This window comes from Cheilinus undulatus, linkage group 1 (genome assembly GCF_018320785.1).
Source record: "Cheilinus undulatus linkage group 1, ASM1832078v1, whole genome shotgun sequence".
Taxonomy (NCBI): domain Eukaryota; kingdom Metazoa; phylum Chordata; class Actinopteri; order Labriformes; family Labridae; genus Cheilinus; species Cheilinus undulatus.
Genome location: NC_054865.1, coordinates 22,651,117 through 22,676,029, shown reverse-complemented (window position 1 = coordinate 22,676,029; position 24,913 = coordinate 22,651,117). Strand labels below are relative to the sequence as shown.

General features: G+C 38.6%; 1 protein-coding gene across 1 annotated transcript in view; it reads left to right on the top strand.

Annotated features, from left to right (window-relative positions):
• Positions 1–209: 209 nt before the first annotated feature.
• Positions 210–24,913, top strand: part of slc7a10a (solute carrier family 7 member 10a) — a 64,658-nt gene continuing 39,954 nt past the window's right edge. The window contains exons 1-3 of the mRNA XM_041791177.1: positions 210–393; positions 15,786–15,990; positions 19,755–19,906. Coding sequence (XP_041647111.1) covers positions 288–393; positions 15,786–15,990; positions 19,755–19,906 — 463 coding nt within the window. The 5' untranslated portion in view covers positions 210–287. The remainder of the gene's footprint in view (positions 394–15,785; positions 15,991–19,754; positions 19,907–24,913) is intronic.

The window sequence follows — 24,913 nt, the reverse complement described above, 5'->3', positions numbered from 1 at the left end:
CTTCACGAATTGAAACAAGTCAATTTAAAGACGCAACGGCTCGATAGTAAAACCCCAGGTAGGTTCAAATATTCTCCTCTTTGTTTACTAGTAACGATAGGTCACACCTGCCTTACATCAGCTACCTGACACAAGGTGGTGGCATTAGCTGCCTCTCTTGCGCATGCGCCGTCCTCCTCTCATCAGAAGGATATTATAAGGGCTGCCCGTGGAGCGCAACGTGGTTCAGTCTAGAGTATCTGGACCGGACCGAGGCGGGCAGGAAGCACACTGACGAGGCGGAGGCGATGGAGGACAACGAGGAGAGGAAGAAGGATAAAAACTCCTCCAAGAGCGACAGGGTCACCCTAAAGAAAGAAATCGGACTTTTGAGCGCCTGTGCCATAATCATCGGTGAGTGTTTGACAGCTTTTGATCTGACACGGTGCGTGAATGAAGCGCGGGCTGATTGCAGCTAAAAGGAGAAGTTAGCCGGCTGGTGTGTAAAAACAACACTGACGTGACGAGAGCTGTTGACGTTTGTCATTAAAGTTAGAATAAAATGGCACACATTAGGAGTCAGGCTTGAAATGGGTCTGGTTTTGTTCGGGTTATATATACTGTAAAGACATTACACTGTGTTTATAGTAAGAGACATGTGATAGAGTGTGACAATGCAACAAAACCGCCAAAATACGCGCAGAAGTAGAGTCTCTGGTACGCACGGCTGGTCCAGCTCTGATGTCTGGATCCAGTCCAGTGTGCTGGTTTTGTGTGGAAACTGTTGCATCAGTCGGGATGATCTGAATATGGACATGCCTACGTGGCTCGATCTTCCTATGTTGAACTTGAAAGGCATGCAGACAAAGAACAGCCCCCATGAGGTTCTGTGACATAATTGAGCTGTAACAGTAAAACACGGGCAGAGTTATGGCATTAAATCCCTGAGCATCTAACACGCTTAAACTATGCGTTAATTCCGTTTCTTCATCTTTTTAATCACTTAATTCGTTTTGCAGAAAGCAGCCACAGACAGTGAGATAAGCACGCTATAATACAGGAAGCGGCGTTGTTGTGCATAGTTTCCTGTAAAATGATGATGTAGTGAACACACTGTGACTATATGAAGGCGGAGTAATCAGCTCATCTGCAGCACAGATCCCAACAGGTTGTGCAGTATGCTGTTTAGAATCTGACCCTGATGCAGAGGATTCCCCAAGAGCCAGCTGATAACCTGCTGCTGGACTCATATCAAGCTTTTTTATTTATGGAGACATGAAGAGAACTGAATGGCATGAAGTCATGAAGTTAGAGTCTAGAGTGGGACATACTGTACTGGGTTTGTTTTGTTAATTTGTGCCTGGAAGCCTCTTCATTTTACAATATTGGTTAACAAATCATGCCGTTTTCTAGGGGTGGGAATCATAAGGTAAAACATGGTACAATATGTTCTGTGGTAATACCAACAAATAATATTGAAAGATAATAATGTAAAAATATCTACACAGTTTCACCTCTCGTCATGCTTAATCCTTCAACTTTTCACTGCCAAATGATGTCTTTGTCTTTTACTTTGCTGTTACCTTCTTATTTGGACTATTAACTTACTTTTATGTCATGATGTGGCAAAATGATCAGTAAAACAGGCATGGAGTTTATTTAAGAGAGCTCTAATTTGATCTAAATTTAAAATATTACTAGTTCGCTATTTTATGACTGTTTCACTAGAGTCATACTAACTATATACATGGACCGATCCGTGTTTTGTCACAAGTCTACTAAAGATTTTAGGGATGCATGATATTATGGGTATATCAGTATAGGCAGGTCTTACATTTTTCCTGACATTTACAACTGATATTTTGGCTATACAGCTCTGCCTATACTAACCTTGCAAAGCAGATTGATACGGCCGTTTCCTTGTTTCTCTCTAATGAATCCATTTTGCAAAGCTCCTATCAGAACCGTTTGGGCCAAGTTAGAAAGTGACAGGACCAGTCAGCGTCGAGGGGCAGTACTTTCGGGCGCGGCAGAGTTGTGATGTAAGCAAGCAGCAACAAGAGGCAGATGCCATTATGGCGGAAGAGATTAGCGTGGATGCTGCTCAAGCGCCAGTTTTATCAGAACTTGAAGACATTTCTTCAGTAAAAGAAGAACAAAGAACAGCAGTGAGTTGTTTGCTTTTCAAAAACGACAAAAGTCGTGTACTGACATGTCTATAGTCACCACGGTTCGCGTTATGCAGTTCTATATGGAGTTTATTCCTTGGTAGCTGTGCACACGCACCTTGGTAGTGGCCACGACATCAAGTGTGTGTTGCTCTGATTGGCCTATAAAGATGGGTCAGACAGAACGTTTATCCAGTCACCCTCCGAGTTCTTTTTCAAAGGATCTGCCCTTTTCCAAACGCTGTATATCAAAGCTTTTCCAGATGGATGTGTGAAACAGATCCATCTGGCATTATTTCCTACAATTTAAAGTGTGTTTTAATTAAGGCTGGACAATTAAGCAAAATTTAGAATAAATTGCAATGTCTTCAATTTTTAAATCACAGAAGGTTTAACGTTCCTTTAACCTGAAATGTGTGTCAATTCATTGCAGCAGAGATGTTATGCTCTACATGTTATGCAAACATTCTTGTGTCAACATTTTTGTAAAATAGTGTGCAGAAAGTCTTACCTTCCAAGCAGCAGCCACGTGTTACATTAGTGAAGACTAGACTACATTAGTGAACTTTGCTAGAGTGGGGCATTAGGTGGGTATGTTTTTAGTAATAAAAATGAGATTAACTTAAAATGATCATACCTTTCAACACAACAGCTCTATGGTAGTATTTGGCTGTAAGTTCATTTTGAATTGTGTCTTTTAGGGGCTGAAGTTTTAGGTCTGAGTTAAATTTAAACATCCATATTGATATGGTATTGGCTAAAATTAATTTGTAATAATTGGATATCTGAAATTGACAAAAATCCAGTATCATGAATCCCTAAAAAATACATGTCCACATGGACTAAAATGGTTTAACAGCACTCGTTAACTATGACTGGATGAGAAAAAATTAGGTATTGAAAGACTGGATCAGTGTCAGAATTATTTATATTTGATTGAATTAACATGTTAATGTGATATTGAAATGTAAAATAATGTTTTTTCAGCAGAAGCTACATGCAGCTCAGGTATTTTATTCCAATTCAGATACCCTAACTAGAGTAGGCTACTGGCTGTTAAATTGAACCTCTGCAGTACCACTGCAACAAAGAATATTAAAGTCCCTCTAAAGTGATGTATTGAGGTTTGTTGTTGGCCACGGTGTTATAAAACACCAGGTCACATTTTAGTCAAATATAGAATTAAGCTTCAAAATCATGAAAATAAGCAGTAAAAGCTGCTCTAGGTTGGTGTGGGTGTTTCGTTTAAATGAGCCCAAGCTGCACCCACTCATGGGAAAGATAGTTCTCTCAAGTTAAAAAATAATATTACAACCCGAGTAGACCTGTCAGCGCTCTGTGTCAGCCACTAGAGAAACAATCGCATTCATGTCATGACAGGCAGTTCAGAGCTAAAGTCTCAGTTTTATTTTCTCACCCTGTATTTACCTCTTCAGGTTTTCCTTGTATCTCATTTTCTAAGTTATGTGGTGTTAAGTCTCTCTCCTGTTTATTGGACGTCTTTGTTGTTAAGTTGCAGCTCGATACCCTTCATTCCTGAAGTTGCTCTTCAAAATAAAAGTCTTCAATGATGCTTAGCATTGGAGGCTTTTATTGTGACGGACTTCGCAGGAATGAACACCCTCAGGGATCATGCAGTCTAACTAACCCCCCAAATGACTGTTCCTGCTGTGAGAGGCCTATGTAAGAGGTGTCTAAACTGTAATTCAAAAATGACTTAGAAACTCTAAACTGTAAACTGTACTTATCAAGTATAGATTTTTTTTTATTATTTATAATATCACTATATACACTGCAGAACAAAAATATCACAGTTATTTTTTTCCAGCTATTGCTCAGCTATAGTCTGTTTAATGTTTTTTCTTTTAAAGCCTCTACCTTTTGACACACACTGGGAGTGCCAAAAACAATTTCTATTGTAAAGATTTGACGTACGTAATACTGGTAGAAAAGACCAGCTTTATCCATGTAGCCACAAACCAAAATCTCCTCACAGTAGCTTTAACTTTAAATTAAAAACCCCAGCCCTTGAATTACATGATGGAAAAACACGAGTTGCTGAGAATCACATGTTTGTTTGCTAACATTATGTGATAATTTGCTTGGTTGCAGAGATGATGGTATATTAAATTTATGTGTAGGCTGCAGTTTTAGAGACTAAAAGAACTGTGGTTTCTGTAGGAGGCTCATAATAAAGACATTGACCTGTGTTCTTTCTGTGATCTAACGGCTGTGTCCTTTATCACATACTGGCATCAGTAAGGAAACCCCCAGTTCTAAGATTGGATTTAATTAGACGCCAATTGTGCCTGTGAAAAAAAACTGTACTGCAACAGCATCCATATGTCCCCAATGTATGATCACTCTGCAGACAAGATTCCTAAATGATAAGGTCCCTTAACCACAAGTAGGCGGACCCCTGCAAATAAAAGATGGTGAAATGAACCAAGATGACTGAGTGGAAGAAAGATGTGGGACATTATAATTCACTGAAATGTGGTTTCTATTCCAGTTTTTTTTAACATTGCTGAGTACACTTTGTGCCCTCAGCTCACTGAAGCTCCTTTTAAATTCAGATATGCTGATAAATATATGAAGAGGAAAAAGTAATTCAGTATTCAAACAGACCCCAGAGAGGAGCAGTTTTTGGTGGCTTGATTAAAAAGGGCACATGGCAAAAAGGTCCTTTACATATTTTAACTGAAGGTGAAAAACACACAGGCTCTGTCTCCACCTTTTGTTTTCTTATCTGTATAACCATGGTGGCTTCTTTCATAAAGGCATTAAAATACCATTATTTTCTCTATAATACTTATTTCATTAGGGTTGAAATGATTCCTCGAATTATCCAAATGATTCGATTCAAAAAAATTCCTTGAGGCAAATCATCTGCCTCAAGGCTTCGCTTAAATCAGTCATGTATCCATCCATAGTCAAGTACTCTATCGATTCTTTTGACGATTAATTGAGTACTCTAATAAGAAACGTTGCATTTTTTAATTAGTCACTTTTGCTTTTTTCAAGAGAAGTAGTACTAGACAAATGAGAAAAGAAGATCGGTCCCTTAAATGAACTACTTCTATATTAAAAATTGGTATTTACGGGTTCTCTAAAGAAAATACATTTTAAAAAGTGCAATGAAGTTCTTATGACAATTTACATTTCTTAAAGTTACAAGGAAAGGAAGTTAAATAATTACATCAGACTTTGCCATATTTGGGGTTTTAGGGATCCTCTCCCAGGAATTGTTTGGTGCCAACACTTTCTTTCATCGTAGTTTATATTTATTTCTAATTTGCCATTTAAGTAAAGGGATACCTAATCATTTTAAAATCCTCTAGTTTATGCATGAATCTAATATTTCACATTGTAGCAAGAATAAAGCTCCATCATTCACATAGTGGTCTGATGTCTGAAAGGTGAACCTTTAGATTACAGGAAAATGGTCAATTTTTCAAAGAGTGTTCACTTTTAATTTTTGTACATTTTTGTTTGTGAGTTCATCCACCATAAAAATTTGACCTTTTAAGACCATCCACTGACCTGGAGAACACATTTTAAGGGATAAAGCTGCTTCTATGACCTGTTGAATCCTGACTGTATGATGATGAACTTTGACCTATTTAGTCTCTGTCTCAGTCACTGTCTGTGGCAATAGCAAATCATTTGAGATGCTAAAACATTTTTGAAAATATGCTGGAATCAAGACTTCAGTGCGCTGAATTCCAGATTATTTATAATTGAATGTATAACGTGCACACGCAGAAGAGAGAGAGGAGGAGAACACCAAGCGGGACTTGAATCGTGAAGCCTGACTGTCTTCTGTGAAACTGTCGGGTCAATCAGAGAAGTTTTTGAAATTCCCTGAAGTCTGCAGACACAAACTGAGCGCTGTCTCACACCAGCGTCATACAGGTAGCGCATAAACTCTGAGATCTGCGTAGGTTCACCGGTGCAGGCATAGTGCCATATCTGCCATGAAGCTGTGCCCAGTGGATGTGTAAAAACGCCTGTCAATATTAATGCATCAACTTCTCTTCCCTTGTGATTTTCATGCCTCACATCATGCATGTTACATTATAGTAACAGCAAAAACAAGTGCATTGTGCCACACGAACTCAAAAACTCAGTCACTCCCTTCCTTGCCATTCTTAGCATTTATCATTTTTACGCTGTAAGATCAAGCCAGTGAGTGAAACGCAAAGGACAATGGGTACGCAAGGGCTGATTGTCCCACTTTTCTTTGCTCTGCTCCACTAAAACCTACACTCTGAAATGGTCGCATGTCCATGATGCTTCAGAGATGCTTCTGATACCAGGGCAGCCGGAAATTAGCAAAATTAACTGTGGCCAGTGTGTTTAGGGCTACAGCCTCTGTATACGGGTGCCTGCTCTGCTCACCGAGCTACACTAGTCAGGTAACAGAACATGTCTTGTAAGGAGGTTGTCATAGGTTGCGAGCTCAATGGCCCAAACTTACAGTACCTCTGTAACATGGAAACCCCCACATTCAGCATCTCCAACAAGCCAAGACCAGCACTGTTTAGCTCTGCCCATCTTCATGGCCTCCTCCTCAGTACTACTTGTTTGGAATTGAGGACTGGGTTGTGCACTTCATATGGTGTTTTTACTAAAATAATTCATGAATTTCTCAGTGGTGGAGAAATACACTTATAGAACCTGGATTTGAGATTTTCCAATCATGGATGCACTTCCCTCAGCTGGAGGAAATCCCTTAACAGGAGACACCCAAAGGACAGCTTGTAAGCCTCCAGACCTTAGTCCTTCAACTTGCTGTCAGTCACCTCTGCTATGGACCAGTACGTTGTGTGCAGACTGGAAAAGGTCAACACACCTGATCCAGTGTGACGCCACACAAGACGGCCTTTGGTATTCTGGTAGGCCAAATGATGGACAGCTTTCAGATTTTCCATCAGGGTTCAAAAACTTCTGTCAAGATGGAAAATGTTTGTTTAACACGACCTCTGGTGCTCACTGATATTCATATGCACTATTGAAAGTTTTCCATCTGGAACAACTTTAGTTTGCTGTGCTGTAATTGGACACTTTAAATCCCACTTTATTTCCATTCTCCATTTACGTCTTTTCCTCTTTGACAAGGAGCAGCATTACAAACTGTTTGCCAAGCTCCCAAAGAATCAATCCTAGCTGTTAAAGACTGAAGGCTTTAAGGGTTATGATTGGCTCAGTTTGACAATTCTTGTGTGAAATGAGGGTTCAGATCAGTAAGATTAACACAATAATTCGACTGTTTCTGTAAAGCACAGATGGAGTGAAGCTCAAACACAACATGAGTCATGCTGATACCCACCAGAAACAGCCTACTCACATCTAGCGCTCCACTCTAGCAAAGGTTTACTTATGTAGTCCAACACATGGCTGCTGCTTTACTCTGAGACTTCTGCTGCCTACATTTAGGGACTGGATAGTGAGGCAGATGTGTTGAATCAGTAATGACAAAAGAGATGATAAACTGAACCACCAAACTGAATTTAAACTGTGGAAAAAAGAAATTTTCAGCAAGTATCCAGGCAGATGCCATCAAGTTACAGCAAATAATCACACCACAATCTAGGGCTGAATGATTTCTAAAAAATAATGTAATTGTTATCCCCCCCCCCCCCCCCATATTGCAATTGCAATTAAATATGCGATTATTCTAAGGTTCCTCATCGTATGTATTTTCAACAAATTTCAACAATACATCACTCCATATTATAGCCTACATTCAGCCAGGACACATCATAAATTTAACCATTTTATTGCAAAATGGATCTACTAGAACTCGCTTGGCTAAGAAGGCTCTGCTCATAAGATGCTCCCTGGGTTAGTCAAGCAGCCGCTTTGACTTTTCAGGGAGCACCTGGCAAGAAATCCCCATATAGATACACACATTTATGACAATGTGTATTGAAAAGAATTAAATTATTCAGAACTAATTGATCCATAGTAGCATGAATCTGAATACAAGGGTGCAACAAGCTTTATGCTTTAGAGAAGGCGGCCGGGATGGAGGAGGTAAAGCTATCAGTTGATCACAACCAGGGGTATGACTTGTGAACTAACACATAGCTTCATCACTTGTAGATAGAATGAACTAATTATTTTTGCTCATATTGTGATTTTAATGTCATTTGCTTTATCAAAGGGCATTATCATTTTCAGTTAACCTAATCAGTGATGATATTCTCATTGCATTCTCATGGCTGTACACTCACCAGCTAGTTCCAGGTTTGACCCCTTTTTCTTTTAGAACTGCCTTTAGTCTTTGTGGCATAGTTTCAACAAGGTGTTGGAAACATTCCTCAAAGATTTTGGTTCATGTTGACATAATGGCATCACACAGTTTCTTTAGTTTGCACATCCATGATGGGAATCTCCTGTTCCACTACATCCCAAAGGTTTTCTATTGGACTGAGATCTGGTGACTGTGGAGGCCACTGGAGTACAGTGAACTAAAGGTTTGAGATGATTTGAGCTTTGTGACATTGTGCGTTATCCTGCTGAAAGTAGCCATCACTGTGATACAAGGCAGGATGGATCCATGCTTTCATGTGTTTTACGCCAAATTCTGACTCTACCATTTGAATGTCCTAGCTGACATCAAAACTTATCCAACCAGCCTCAGATTCCCCCAGGGGCTGAGGACTGCAACTCAAACAACCTGCTTTATGTTAACGAACTGGTAAAACAACTTGAGATCCATGAGGTTATTTAAGGTTATTATTCTCCCTTATTTGGATAAAAATGTCCAAACTGGGGCGCAGATGGCAGAATGGATAAGGCGCCCGCCCCATGTATGTGGGCGACCCGGGTTCGAATCTGGCCTGAGGCCCTTCACCGCATGTCTCTCCCTGCTCTCTTCCCTGTTTCCAACTCTATCCACTGTCCTCTCCTCTATCAAATAAAGGCACAAAATGCCCAAAAATAAACCTTAAAAAAAAATGTCTGAACTAAGATGTACTTAGGAGAAATTTTCCAACTTGTATTGCAGCGAGGCAGAGAGGGTCAGTAGGACTCTGATTCAGCTGTGATGCCAAACTTGATGACGTAACAAACACAACATGGGCATTATGTAACAGCTCTGCATCTCACCACGGCCTACACAATCAGATCTGACAGTGATAGATGCACTGTTCGGACCCCCTCTTTCTGCCTCGGCATCATTAGAGAGCATTCAGAGCTGCACTAATAGGGACACTCTCATAGTGTGGCTAAAGTTTTACAGTGGACACGGTCACAATTTTGAGAGCGCTCTTTTGGTCGCAAAGTTCTCCAAAAATAAGTCAAACTTGGATGACAGTGGTGAGCATGTTTTGCTTGGACAGCTGCTGTTTGTTTTTAAAGCTGGGTTAATTTTTCTTATGTCTTTTGTCTTCTTGGGGTGATGATGTGAATGCCAGACTGAATTTTGAACTCATGACCTGGTTTCTAGTAAGAATGTGACTTACCTAACACAAAGCACCACAAAGGGAACCTGTTTATTCATGTTTGTAGGACAGCTGAGCCAGGGTCTCATTGAGCAACGTATCTCCTAAAGCAGTTAAACGGTTCTGCCTATGAAATCTTTAATGACGGTGGTTTGATGTGTTTCCTGGGGTTAGAGATGTCATAGCTGATGTAACCCATTGCTGCTATTGCAACTACTAGGACTTGGCAGTACCCAATTTTTACTGCTGTGAAACTCTGCCTAGATTTTCCCACAACGCTATTACAGCCATATTATTAAAAAATCACAACATACAAGAAGCAGATCTGACCAAGTACTTGCCTGCAAGCAGAATAGTGCCCATGTGTCTTTGCATGTCTGATTAAATCCTTTTCAAAAGGATTTGTTTCCTGTTTACCTTCTATAAAAACAAAAATACTTAGCCTCTTACTGTTTGCTGTAGGAGCACAGGGAGTGATTTATAGTTGCAGCATAAACTGGGTAACATGATCGAATGAAATAAACAACTGAACAACTTTGAGTCTTTTTCCTCAACTTCTTAACAAAAGAAAGGAAAAGAGACAGCATGCGTGTCTTTTATTAGTGGTGTAAAGATAATCCAATAAGGATCGGTTAACCGATCTTGATGTCAGTGGTCCGAGGGCATTGGTCTGCGGAGCCCTGGATCGGTAAAATCCGGCACGAACCGGTCTTTGGACCGGTTTTAACATTAGAGATCAGTTCATGAGGCTCTGCTGTTTGTTTTCATAGTCTGTCCTGCCATGCTCTGGCTCAGGGTCTGTAATCTTGCATGGTGACCTTTTACCTTTAAACTTGAGATCCGTTTGCCGTAGGTGCTCGCTAGGTAGCTGGATGTGTTTTCACCGGTCGTCACGTAAACGTCTTTCAGTTACAGTTCTGTACCTCAGGAAAAAGTCATGTGGACTTCATATGAAAGAAGGATGACTTTCAAAATGTCTGCCTGTCTGTACGCTTTGGAGAGAAGCGATCAAGAACAACGGCAGCTCATAAATCTCACCTGTTGAGACAGCAGAGCTAAAGTTTGGCTAAGATGCTAACGCTAAACGCAGCACAAACAGACCCAAACATAAACACTTAACTTGGAGAAGTCTTCAGTTATCACCGTAACAACAGCCCCTTTATTCACGGGGTTTACCGCCATAACGTGTTGTTGGGAGTGATTGATTTGGTGACATAATCAATACATCTGAGCCCACTAATATGATATTAAACAGAGAGGACTTCACTGAGCTGGAGATCAGCTGATCTCCAGTTTATTAATTCAAGAATGAAAACAATCAAGAACGGTCAGATACACAGAGAAGGGAAATAACCATGTTTTTACGGCATGTAGACTGAATACTCACATTAAGAGAAATAATGAAAGGAAAAAAATGTATAGAAAGATGTTTTAATTTGACTGTTTTCAATATTATTTTATCCCCTTGTTCTCCTGTACTAGTAGACACACACTCTGTCTATCCAAATCTCCTTATGACTTTAAATTTGTTTTAATTTGTGCTTCTTGGGAAAATTTGATATTTAGTTTGTACTGTTATTGGGATTAATAATGCTGAGGAAATTACAAGTACAGAAGGATGAATATGTTCCAGTAAAAACTAGTTTTAATATTTATGTCCCAATTTAATGTCAAAGAAAGACACCTGGCTGTGATGAAAACTTTCTTAAACATAATTTCAGAATGTTAGCACAGGAGGCCTGGCATTTAGTCTGTTTTATCAATAAGATCAAATAAACTTAGATTATTATGAAATGATCTTATTTTCCCCCTTTTTTGGTAATTTTTGTTAAAGCAAAAACTTATTTTGATTCAATAATCAGATTGTATTGAATTGTATTGGATCAGACCAAATCGTTCTGTATTTTAATGAATCGTCAGTAAATCGAATCGTAGTCTGTGAATCCAGATCTTAATTTAATCTGAGATTTTTATAAAGCCTTTGTGCCAGCCTTCAGTGGTGGGCTGTGGTATCAATTGCAATGTATTTGTTATTTCGATAAATGATTCTCAAACTTTGCACAAAAATGGAGGGGGACCTGGATGCAGCCGAGGACATCAACTTCACACCAGAAGTCAAACAAGCGCTGCCTTATCTCGTCTTATAGTACCAGAAGTCACATGAACTCACCGTTGTCTTTGTTGTTTTCGTCGTGCGTCACCGCCATATGCCACAGTGATTATTGATGCATTAATTTTAATGAATTGATTTATGACCCAAATTCATGTATCACTGAGCACAGACATAATATGTGACAGGAGAATGGCTGGCTGGCCAGACATTGATGTTGCCGCCATGTTGCCATAGGAAGGTCCACTACATAATGCAATACAAGTAGACAAGGAATGTGCAGGTTTTCAGAATTAAAAACTCAAATGATCAGATTAAATTGATTTTAAGCTGTCACCCGAATTGTGAAGTTGAGGTCACTGCCTTTTGTAGAAAGACTTCCATGGAGGATGGACTGGTGTTTCCTTGGTCTGAGCTCCTTCAGGAGCCTCCTTTCTCCTCCATCCTTGCCTCATCCTGGTGCATTTAAGGAATTGGAAGGAGAACAATTTCAGGGTCAGTGGAGGTGAGAGGACAGAATGGACAAAGTTTTGTAATGAGAAGCAGCCCTAGCCTTCACTGGCCTCCTTCTTGACATGATTCAGTCAGTCATCTCCAGGTAGAAGACCCTAAAGTACTCAACCAGAAACGTAATGTAAAAGCAAAACAAGGCAGACTAAACCTGTGCAACAGACCTTTAGCTCACATTCTTTGGTTTGACATTGTTTTTCTGAATGAAGCACAAAAAACTGTTGCCATGCTCTTGTAATTCCCACATTTTGACTTTTGTCATGTCAGAAGATGATCAGTGTTTTTCTCTTCCCTGTCAGCTGCTTTACTGTAGTGGCTGATCACCACTCTTAAATAATTAATGCTGATGCTTTCCTTTAGCTTCTACCGTGCTGTTTACACCACAGATCACTTGTCTTTTCTGTTTTGGTATGAAGGCAGTTAAATAAGAAGCTTGTAATAATTTGGACAACATTTGTAAACAGCAGTGTGGAGACAGAAGAGGTTTAGCAGACTTGGCTAATGAATATTGTCATGTCTGTTAGATATCTCCACCTTCAACAGCCTTTGATACCAAATTATAGCAGCTTAGTAGTGTTATCTTTGTCTGTCTTTTATATATAAGAAAAAATGTTTGACAAAGTTCCTTTTCCATATTGTTAATTTTATGTCCCCTCAGCTGTTTTCTATCCCAAGGAAATTTCTGTCTTTCAGAAATAAACCTGGAACGCTGCATTGTTAACTACTGGGTTGCTTCACCTTTTTCTTCTCTAGTGTATTTTCCCCCTAGCTCTCACTGTATACTGAAGGCTTATTTTCGGCTTTCATGGTTTGTTGGTTTTCATCAGAGCATGAGCTAAATACTTACAATAGTCAAAAGAAATGAAACGAAAATGTCAGGAGCATTTAAAGTGAAACACAAGATGATCTTTTAAATGATCACGGTTTTCTCTGGAGGTCTTGTTGGTCCTTTAATGAAACAAAAGTAAAGGTAAAATTGATCCCTGGAGATTTCATTTAAATGGTTGAGATCTTGTAATAAGCCTCATGAGAGTTTTTAGTTGCTTTGTTTTTTTTCTTTAGTTGGTTGATGAACTCTCGTCCAATCAAAATCTTATTGGTTGGATAATTGTGGAGAGAAAAGGAGAAAAAGCTGCCATGAGCAGGGGGAGAGAAAGAGAGGGAGAGTACATGCACTGCTGGGTGATCAAGCAGCAAAGTTTCTAACAGCAGTGAAACAGAGAAGGATGAGAAATTAGCATCTACCACCAGTCAAATGCTGGTACTTTTGAGCAGTGTTCTGTTAATTTGCCCAACCTACTAGCCATTGGAGCAGGTAAATAAAAGTAAAAACCCTACAGAGGTATATTGTTAAACAGCATAAATTAAACCCTTTTTTCTACTTGTTCCCTCTGACTTTTTCGGCAAAGCCAAGTGGACCCACATGAGTCCCCCACTGCAACTGCTGTATCTGCTAAAGGTGTGGCTGAACCCATGTATTGCTTGTCGCAAGTCCAAACAGAGCCTGATTTTAAGCCTGCACTTAACTGCAGGAATTGCATATAAGAAATTATATTCTAATAAGTCTGACACTCATAACGCAGGAAAATGCCTAGGCAAAGATTTGCATGATTGAATACAGGACAAATACGATGAGAAACAAGGTTTTAAATGAGCCACAGGTTGGATCATTTATGCACCAACTCTTTTATTAAATAGCCTATAACTTCAAGCCTTTGTTTTTACATTGTACCTTGTGAAATAATGCTGCTTGTTAAAATAGAGTGGCTAGTAAAAATGTTGGTGGCTGGTAGATTTTTAAATCCACTAGACACAGTGGCAGATTCACAAAAACATTAAATTACAACCCTGGTACAGAGAAATAAGATGTTATTTTCTGGTTGTTTCACAGAGATTCAATCTACATAACTAAGAAATACACTAATACAGATGTGTAGGGAGGTGCTGGGTTTTCTGACCGTTACTGAGATCAGCTGTGTGTGTCTCTGCTATGCCCTCTGTCTCCTCTACCCCTACTGCATATTTTATCAAACTGTCAGCATACACATTTTATCAAGTCCTTTTATCATCTCATTGGAACGTGCACATTTACATTAGTGTCTGTTACAGATGGAGACTAAAGGAGAGAGACAGTGAAGACTCCTGGTCCCTAAAAGTTTTTCTGTACCTCCAACCTGCAGACTTATTTTCAGTTCACCTCAGTACATTTTGCATGCTATTTGTTCAGGCTTTATGCCAAGAAATTACACAGTGCAGGCTGGAACAAGGCTCTATTATTTTTTTATCCTTGTGAAATGAAATGCTAACAATTATATGGAGTTATTTTGCACATAACTCAAAATAGTTATTGTGCTGTAATCATGGAAATCATATGAATACAGCCAAGTGCACAGCATGTTGGCCAGCTCTGCGTCTGTTGTCATTTTGGTACAAACAATTACACTGCCAAAAGCTTGTTATGACTATTACCTCTGCCGAGGAGGTTATGTGATCGGGTGGGTTTGTTAGTTTGTTTGTTTGTTAGTTTATTTGTTAGTTAGTTTGTTTGTTTGTTTGCAACATAACTCAAAAAGTTATGGACAGATTTTGATAAAATTTCCAGGAAATGTCAGAAATGGCATAAGGAAGAACTGATTAGATTTTGGGAGTGATCTGGATCACCATCTGGATCCAGGAATTTTTTTAGAGGATTTTGTACTATTGGGAGATAGGACTAATGGTCGAGGTCTGCGTTCTCTGAGTGCTTTTCTAGTTTTTAAGTTAATTTTAGACTAACAGCCAGGGTGGACTAAAAATACAGTCGCTTGTAATTTGATCTATAAATAATGTGTGTACGGTACGCTGTGTTATAGTTTAGAATTTGAATTTGTACAACATTGCAGGCCTTTAAAAACAAACCTTAAGTGTAACTGACTATTATGGTAATACAAGTGCCGACTGGCAACCTAGGAAATGTGTTTGCAAAAAAAGCTATGGGTGCACATCCCTATTTATACTCTTTTCATATATGCCCTTTCACACTCTGTCGTCTCAGTTCCATCCCTTCAGTCCTGTTCTGCTGCATTCATCTTACAGATCTCATCTGACTGATCCAGTCTTGCCCATTGTTACTGCTTCTGATGCCAACATAGAGGAGGGATCACTACTTTCCATGATTGTACTTCTGTTATATACATAATGAAGGCAAAATGTCACAGGGATGTAAATATCTTGTTTGAACTGGCAGTTGGAGTATCAAGTGATATTGTGAAAAGTTGAATGACATGTAGCATTTATAACATGGAAAAAACAGTCATTATAGTGTTGCTTTCAGCCATCTTTAAATCCTGTAGTTTCCTTTTAACATTATGTGTAGCCTCCTGTCTGATATGGAGACACATGGGGACATGAAACGGGTAACTCAGGCAGATTTCAGGGAATAGCGGTCCCAAATTTTCCTGACATTTTCAGAAGTACAAGTGTTCATTGCTTCTCAGAGACTTTTCATTGGAGGACAATCAAAGTTTGCTCTCCCAGCATGTATAAATAATGCATTTTAACCGCTGTAATCTTCATTTCCCTCTGCAGGAAACATCATCGGCTCTGGGATTTTCATCTCACCTAAAGGAGTGTTGGAGCATGCCGGCTCAGTGGGGCTGTCGCTCATCGTCTGGGTTTGTGGAGGGGGGATCTGCGCCCTTGGGTCCATGTGCTATGCTGAGCTGGGTGTCACTATCCCAAAGTCTGGAGGAGACTATTCATACGTGACAGAAATCTTTGGAGGGCTGGTGGGGTAAGTTTACCTTTTGTATGCTGTGAACGATGACGACAGTCCATGTCACCTTTGGTTTCAAACATTTGTCTCAGTTTCCACTGTTCTCACTCTGAAAAGATTTTACTGGAATAATTGAGGGTCTCTACAGGAAAGAAGGGCTTTAGTAGGTCTGCCAGTCTGGAACCAATCAGCTCTGAAGGTCTTGTGACTTTCATGTGGTCATGTGACATGTCAGCTGATCACGGAGCAGTACTGTAAGTCTGAGAAGGTCAAAAGTGTCAGACACTGAGTGCGCCTTTTGCTATTTAAGTCCTGTGTGGCCTTGTGCTGCTCATTCATTGAAGGAATGTAAAAATAGAACATAACACAAAATAAATGGAAATCCAAAGCTAATCCTTAAGCTTCACTGCTGTGCCACTTCAGAATAAGGTTAGAACCATTTAATTGTAATCAGGATTTAAAATCCATTGACCTGGAAAGTTAGAAAGAAAATAACCTTAAATCCTTGAGAACATTTTTCCCACTGCTGTAGTAAATGTAAATGTTGTGCCTAATAATGATTTGGCAATCAAGCAGCAACTTCCTTTGTAAGAAAAATGAAGTTAAAGTGGTAAAAGCTGCAGTGTTTCCTTTCGGCTGGCTGCAAAATGCAGGAATTCTCCTTAGGTGCCATATTAATATGTACATTTTTACTACAGAAATATGTCTAGTGCCTGGTTCAACAGTTTTGGTATTAAAAGCTTATTTTTTCATTAGGGGAAAACCTTCAGAGGCACATTTCTTTTTTTATATCTTAGATACTTTTATTATATTAAATAGCATAATAGCAGGTGTGACTGACTAATTGGCCAACAGACTGTAGCTCTAGTACCTCTTTGTCTGTAACTATACTGAACATTTGCTGCTCCTTTTTTTCATTCTGTTTTCATAAATGACTTGAAAGCTTATATCAATATAACCCTGTGTTGTTTTGTCTTCTTACACCATTACCAAATACAAACAAAATTAAATTAAAATCTCACCTATTAACACCAATTAGTGACTAAAGGTCTGATGAGACACTTAGGTTCACAAGGATGGGTGGATGATTGGAAGGGACCATAGAGAAGCTGTGCCCTATTTGCAGCCATCACACAGAAAGTTTGAAAATAGGCTAGCATAGATTCAAAGGTGATTTCTAGTTCACCATCTGACCTTGTCAGGACAGATGCTGCTCTTCATAAATGAACTGATATTGCAAATGGTTTTCACTTCAACATGAAGTCTTCTTAAGTCTTGCATGATCTTGTCACACTCCTGTTAATGACTGGAAATAGGAAAACTAAAACTCCTAATGTGACTATTTTCTCTCACATATACAGTATATTAGGAGTTATCCAGAGTTATGATAGTAAATTTTGATATTCTCTAACAAACTGCATTAAATGACTTAAAAGAAGCTGCCTGTCATTTTCATATCGATCACATCCATGCTTGTGCTGAAAAACTTGATTAAATATTGCTCTTAAATAGCCCACAATTGTTTACATTAAGAAGATGGCCAGACCATCAAGTCCTTCACATCAGCAGTTTGCGATGAACTCTTTCTTAGGTCCCATAGCAAAGTCTGCAGATAATCTAAAGGGAAAGTCTGTAATTTGTCGTTGAAAGTCAGCATCAGAACCCTCATGCACTTGATTTCACAGATACATGGCATTAACTCTCACAAACTTACTGTAAACATGCCTCAAAGTTTGTAAGGTTCTGAGAATGGAGTACGAAATTCAGCAATGGAGACATTTTTTTTTCATACCAGGCTGTAAGCATGTTTATTTGTGCTGTAAAAAATAGCGTTTTGAATATGAAACACGGAGATTCCATGTTTTTTGCAGCCATCCTCCAATGGACACCATCGAGGATTTGCAGTTCTTTGCACTTTTACATCAGCTTTATTTTTCATCACTGGAGTCTGCAGTTTGACATGGAGATGGTGTATGAATCTGATATCAGGATTAAAAAACCATGCAGCAAATTTAGCCTTTCCTTTGAGGAGGGAAATGCAAATAGCAGATGAAATTTCTACCTATATTTACAGCTGATGTTTGGCTATTAAAATCTGCCCGCACCATTTACCAACTTCAGCTGAATTCCTTTTCCTTACCAGTCATCATTCCTTACACTTTAAAGTCTAAGGACTGAAATTTGTTCATTTGTTTGTCTTAAAACTTCAAATTGTGTGTTTTAATGACTGAAGTTTTAAGTCTGAACTAGGGCTGGGCAATTAATTGAAAATTAGATTAAATCGCAATATGGCCTGCTGCAATTTTCAAATTGCAAAAGGTGCAATATTTCTTTGACATGAAATTTGCATTAAAATACCAGTTTTATACATTTTTTTGCAGCAGAGATGTTAAGCATGACAAGCAATCATTCAGGTTTTCACAATAGTCTACAAAAAATCCTGCCTTCTTCATTTCTGTACTTTTTTTCTTATTAAATATAAGAATTACAAAAACCCTTCAGTGCAGCAATTCATATCCAATTTGCAAGACAAGTCAAAATCATCAGAGTTAGACACTTTGAAAGAATTGTTCAACCTTTGTTCAGGAATATTAGAAAGTTGAGGAATAATCACATATCAAATCGCAATTGCAATATTGGGGAAAAAATGGCAATTAGATTATTTTTCAAAATCGTTCAGCCCTAGTCTGAACAACAAAGTGACTGAAAGTTCACCAAGTTACAGCCTCAAAGTGTGTGACAGGATAGAGTTATAGAATATTTTAAAGAAAATTAAAAAATGTATCCTGTCTACTGCCAGAGTTTCTTTAGCACTATTGTAGTATATAGAGTATATTGTCAGGAAGGAAAACTTTACAAGTGTCTTGTTGTAGGCTTGAATTCCTGCAATGAATCGAGCAAGGAGAGACTAATGATGCCAGCAGTCACATCACCGTCGTACAGGATTAGTATTACACAGGACAGCTGCCATTACATAATAGTTAATGTCATATATTTTAACTACCCCTTCAACAAAGAAGTACTATAGTTTAGAAATAGGAATCTACATAGGGGAGGCAGAAATGGTACAAGTCAAAAAAATGTTAACGGCCATGCAAGTTTATTTACGAAGGATCAGTTATACATTTTTTAAAAATAACATCTAAATACAAAATGTAGAAGAATAAACAATGTAAAGACAGTTTTGAGGGTTAAGGCCTATGCACACAGCTGGCTTTTTTGAGTGCTGGCAGTAACTTCTCACCAGTATTCATTAGGTTATAGGAAATGGATCCCGCTTTCCTTGTTAGAATCTGTAACGTTGTTTCACAATGGCTCTATGTGTTTCATATTTCCAAATTTAAAGAAATTTCAGACAGAAAACATGAAAACAATGTAAAGGAATCCAGTCCTGACCCAGGCAAAAGCTGCAAACCTGAAAACTACCCTAGAAAAAGACGAAGAAAGATAAGTCTGTTTCTTTTCTGCCATTGTCAGAATTCCTGTCCCTTCTTGATTCTGATTGGCAAGTGAGACAGAGGTGACACTGAAGAGTACAGCGCTGTTCTAAAAGTTGAATGGCCTTCAACTGAGAGTGTGGTGCCAAAAACAGCTGGCACCGAGGACGTTTTTTCTGCTCAGGGCGCTGAGTGCTCAGAAGGCTGGGCTACATTTGCTATGAATTAAAAACAAGTGCTGCCAGTACTAAAAACACCCACTATGGACACAGGCCCTAAATGAGCTGAAATTCAAAGGTGTCTGCTCTCAAACATGAAGTCTGTGTTTTTCTGTTGATCTTGTAGCTTCCTGTTGTTATGGAGTGCCGTCCTCATCATGTATCCGACCACACTGGCTGTTATTGCACTCACCTTTGCCAACTACGTCTTACAGCCGGCCTTCCCAAACTGCCTGCCTCCATTCATCGCCACCAGACTTCTCGCCACCATCTGTATCAGTGAGTTACAAATAATGCTATCCCCTCCTAAAGTCCTAAAAGCCTTGATTCATGAGTCTTTTTGATCATTTTTTTTCATTTTGGAGTTGTGATACAGGTCTAAACCTCACTGCTGAGAGATCATCTAAGGACCCGTTGTCCCTTTTTCCTTCTGTTTTTTTATGAATGAATCATGACTTTTATCAGTGTAACTGCTGCTTATGATTTCCCCCACATGGGCTCTTACGTTGATTACTAACAAACAAAATCATAAAACCCATGATGCCTTATGTAGGGTAAGATGTTTTCAGGGCAAATGCTAGCTGACTTGTATTGCTTCATTTCATTAAGTATAAAGTCCATTGCCAAACAGTGAGTCATCAGTCTGGTGTTTAGAGTAGCAAAACTTGGCGGGAGTCCCCCCCTATTAGGTTACTCAAAGGCAGTCAGGCAGCTTACGCCACATCAGCACCGCAGCACTCACAGCAAACTCCAGCCAACATTACATGTTTAGATCTTAAGACTGCACACTTAGGGGTTTTTATAGCCTTTAATTTTCTGAAATTTGTAACAGTGAACAAACGGGGGAATGCATGTGGCACAAAGATTGTAATGTGATCTGGCAGATAGGAATGTCTGACCTTTATCATCAAGAATGTGCCATTTAAAAGACAAATTTAGACTTACACTAACTAAGAGTGATTTAGAACCACTTTTGAGTGGAAGAGGCCAGTGCATGTGGTGAGTGTATGTCTGACATCAGAGTTAAAGATGTGAAAGCACTTAAAAACTTACTGAACTCTGGTTTTTATGGCGGAAACAACTCTGGTTCTTACTGTTGTTTGTTGAGGTGAGTGGGGGCTTATTTTAGTGCAGGGTAGACCTGGATATTTATGAAAACAGCCCACCAACCTCATGATGACAACAAGGCTTCAAATTCTGGGACAAAGAAAAAAAGACTAAGGCCCTTTTCATACTCAGTATCAAAAGGCTGACCCAGGTTAACCAAACATTTAAAGATTTTTTTTAAAGACAGTTATTCAACACCTTTGAATGCCTTCTTATGAGCAACAATCATTTGATTCCAGCTAAATAGGCACCTTAACTGTCTATTTTTGCCTGTTCTCATGACGCATAGTCTATGTTGGTATAAATATGAACTTATCAGTTAATTTTTTTAAGATTTATTTTGGGGCTTTTTTGCCATTATTGGAGAGAGATGGGACAACGGATAGAGCTGGAAACAGATAAGAGATTTAAATGTGTGGAAGTATTTTGATAAAGCTAAAAGGGATCCCAGAAATATAAAATGCAAGCTGTATCATTTGACAAAAAGTAACATGGCCGTTTGCAATGGGTAAGCAACCTGTTGGTTAATGTTCTGAGACTGATGTTGCCGTATACGACAAGAAGAGACAGGTTATTTAAAGCTAAATAACTTTTAAACCATAAATCATTTTTTCCTCTTGCAGCCTGCTGGTTTGCAGTTCTACTGACATGACCCATGCCTTTGTAACTCTTAAGGAAGGTTTTCTAACAAGCCTGGAACTTTGGGGGCTTTCTGGGGCATTTAAAGACTTAATCGACACCTTTAACTCCTATATTGAATTTCTTTATATCCATTTTTTAAATCAATTCTTCGAACATTTCTGCCACTAGCTTAGCATTAGCCACCATAGTGTTTTCCAACAATGCATTGTAATGGACTGTGACAACCAATGGCAGGCTGTTCCGTTGTTGTTATGTTTTGCCAAACTCCACATGTCATTTCACTTAGATCCTGGTGGAAACAGCCTGAAAAGGCTCATAATGGAGAAGGGGACAGAAGATTTTTTGTCACAGAATGATTGTTTTTTTACTTTTACTTTTTAATCTTATCATTTACTATGTCGCACATAAAAATCTTTGAGTTTCAATTACTGTTTAGTTTTCTTTTTTTGTCTTTATAGTCCAACAACTTTTTAAAATTCAAGTGACATTACTGCCGCAGACATATTGTTAAAGCCCAGATTGTCCTGAAAAAAGGATGTTCAAAGCTTAACTGTCCACCACAGGGTTGATGTTTTACAAGCTTTTCAAGGCAGGAAGTCCTGGCGAGACAAAATGGTTAAAAAAAACAGCTTAGAGCTTAAAGGATTAAGTTCATTTTGCTGTGAGCCTTCTGTATAATAAATGGCATGTGTAATACATAAGATCACAATAATGCAGACTTAGCTTGTAAGAGTAAAGTCCTTTCACTGAATGGATTTTAAGTTTAGAAGATAAAATATGTAACTTTGTGGACTGACTCATGTTATAAATAAGAATATGGATCAGTGAGAGGAAAAAAGACGTTTGACTACAGGCTAAAACTGACCAATCAGATTGAACTATGTAAATACTTTGTCAGTGACACTCCTGTCAGTACTGTGTGTAATTTCGACATACTCATGTCACAAAAATAGACGTATTAAAAGAACATGATTCAACTGGGCCCACTGGCTCGTGGTGATTTTAACTGAATATTATGTGTCATGCTCGCACATCAGCTCTACCCTACTTCCTGTGAAAATTTCACTCAAAAGGGGTACTGACAAGAAAAGGGGAAGGGTAGTTTGTGCTCACACAAACAGTTCACTTGCACAGTCTCAGAGTTTTTAGAGTGTTGTGTATGAGTGAAAATGATATCATATTTCCTCTTGTTTTTTTTATTTTTTTTTTATTTTATTTTTTTCCAAAACAAACAACATCTTACATATTAAGCTTTAAAATACTAAGCTTTAGGAGGCGCGCCGGTAGTCGAGTGGTTAAGGCGCACGCCATATACGCAGGCGACCCGGGCTCGAATCTGGCCCGTGGCACTATTTCCTGCATGTCTCTCCCCGCTCTCCTCCCCGTTTCCAATTCTATCCACTGTCCTATCTAATAAAGGCAAAAAAGGCCAAAAATAAATCTTTAAAAAAAAAAAAAAATACTAAGCTTTAGGAGTACTGGTAGAAGATTATGTCTGATATAAATCAAGCACGACCTGTATTGGATTTTTTTGTGCTTAAATTTAATGCAGGAAAGGAAAATCCAGATAAACACAGCAGCAGATATAGTGACATTTTGAGCTGAATGACAAAGTTAAACCTGTAAGGGTGTGAATTTTGCATCGAAATATATATTCAAAGCCTTGGAAAGTAAACATTTACTCGAGCAAAGTATGTGTTACCCCACAACATATATTGTAACACCAAATCAAATATTCTGGTAAGACAACATCTGCCTGATGAGATATTTTTGTTAGAACTGGCCAGCTCGTAATTTCATCATTGCAATAGCCATGTAAGATAGTCACACCACGGGGCATGTGATGTCTGTCACATGACGTGAGGCACGACATGCCACTAGATGTTTGTTTGATTGAAAGAAAAACTGTCAGTTTCTCATTTCTGAGGTTTATCTCAGTGAATTTCAGTGTGATATCATCAAACTCTTGGAGTCCCAGATGTGACCATAGTCTCTGATAACCCTGCATGTAAAAACGTAAAGGCTGCAGACGATGCTGCTGCTGCCGCCATCACAGGTCAAGTGACATGATGACGATGAGCTAGCAGACCCTCAGCCATAGATGTGAAATAACAGTACTTTAGCTGTCAGCAGCACATCATCCTGGTGCTTGTTGATGCTGGTGCTGTAGCCACATAAAAAGACTAGTAGTATTGTGGATGTGCTGCTGATTGTTTACTTTGACAGGTACTGTGCACTTGGAGCTCAGCCTGTGACTTGTGTGAGTCAGAAGCAGCTCAAAATGGCAAGCTTTTATTTTACTGCAGTTACACCGTGCTGATCATGTAGACCAGAAGTGTCAAACTCAAGGCCCGGGAACCAAATCCAGCCCTTGGTACAGTTTATACGGCCCACAAGATCATGAGATCTTTCTGTTTATAACTGGCCCACCAGTATGAAGTCAGCAGATTTCCTCCAGTATAAACATGTAAACTTAACCTTGATTGTTTAAAATATCCTTGTTAAATCATAAAGATCTGAAGAGGTAAAGAGTAAAAGTAGTTAGACAAAAAGTAAGGAAGGGGGGAAAGAAATTAATGTTGTCATTTCATATTTTCAAATTTGCATCTCACAATTCTGACTTAAAGTTGTGATTTTGACTTTTATCATGTTTTGACCTTCAAGATTCACACTTTAGAATTTTAAGTCATATCTCTATCTTTTAAACTTGTGATTTTGACTTTCCATCTCTTGTATTTGCCTTTTAAAAACATTATTTTGCCTTTAAATTTTATGTTTTGACCTTTTGAACTAATAAGTTTGACTTTTTATCTCAGAATGATTTTTTATTAGTTTTATTTATATTTTTTTCACATTTTACTAATGGTGAAAATGAGATTGACAGTTTATGTTTAAATTTTGACCTTGTTGGGCTCTTAGGTTAGGCCTAAATTCAGAATCTGCGATTGACTTTCACACTCCTGGCCTAAATATTCCGGCCCTTAGGACGTCTCTTTGGGGCAAATCTGGCCCCGCACTCGATATGAGTTTGACACCCCTGATGTAGATTAAACAAAACATGTCTCTGCTCCTCTGTGTTTGTGTGCCAGTCTCTGTGTGAGGGCTGCACAGTGATGAAAGTGGGAGGGGTTTATATTTGGAATTTGAAAATGACTGCAAGAGTCAGATAAAAAACAAAAATGTGCCATTAAAGTTTTAACCTACAAAGATTAAAAGCCACTGCAGATGTTGGGTTTATTTTATTTAAAAATGAAATATACTGTAGATTGAAGGAAGAAAAAAATATTGCAATATTAGTTTTTTCTAATATCCCTATCCTTAATCAGTGATATGCACAAAGTTAGAGATGATTTCTGCTGACAAATACACAATTTACAGTGCCAATAAGAACAAATCTCCCCCTTGGATGATTTTTTTTTTATCATTTTATTGATAGATAAAATCAATCATGGTTAATATAATTTCATTTTCAATTTAATGTCAAAGTAAAAACAGATCTCTACTAAGTAATGTCAGTTAAATATTCACCCACTTGAA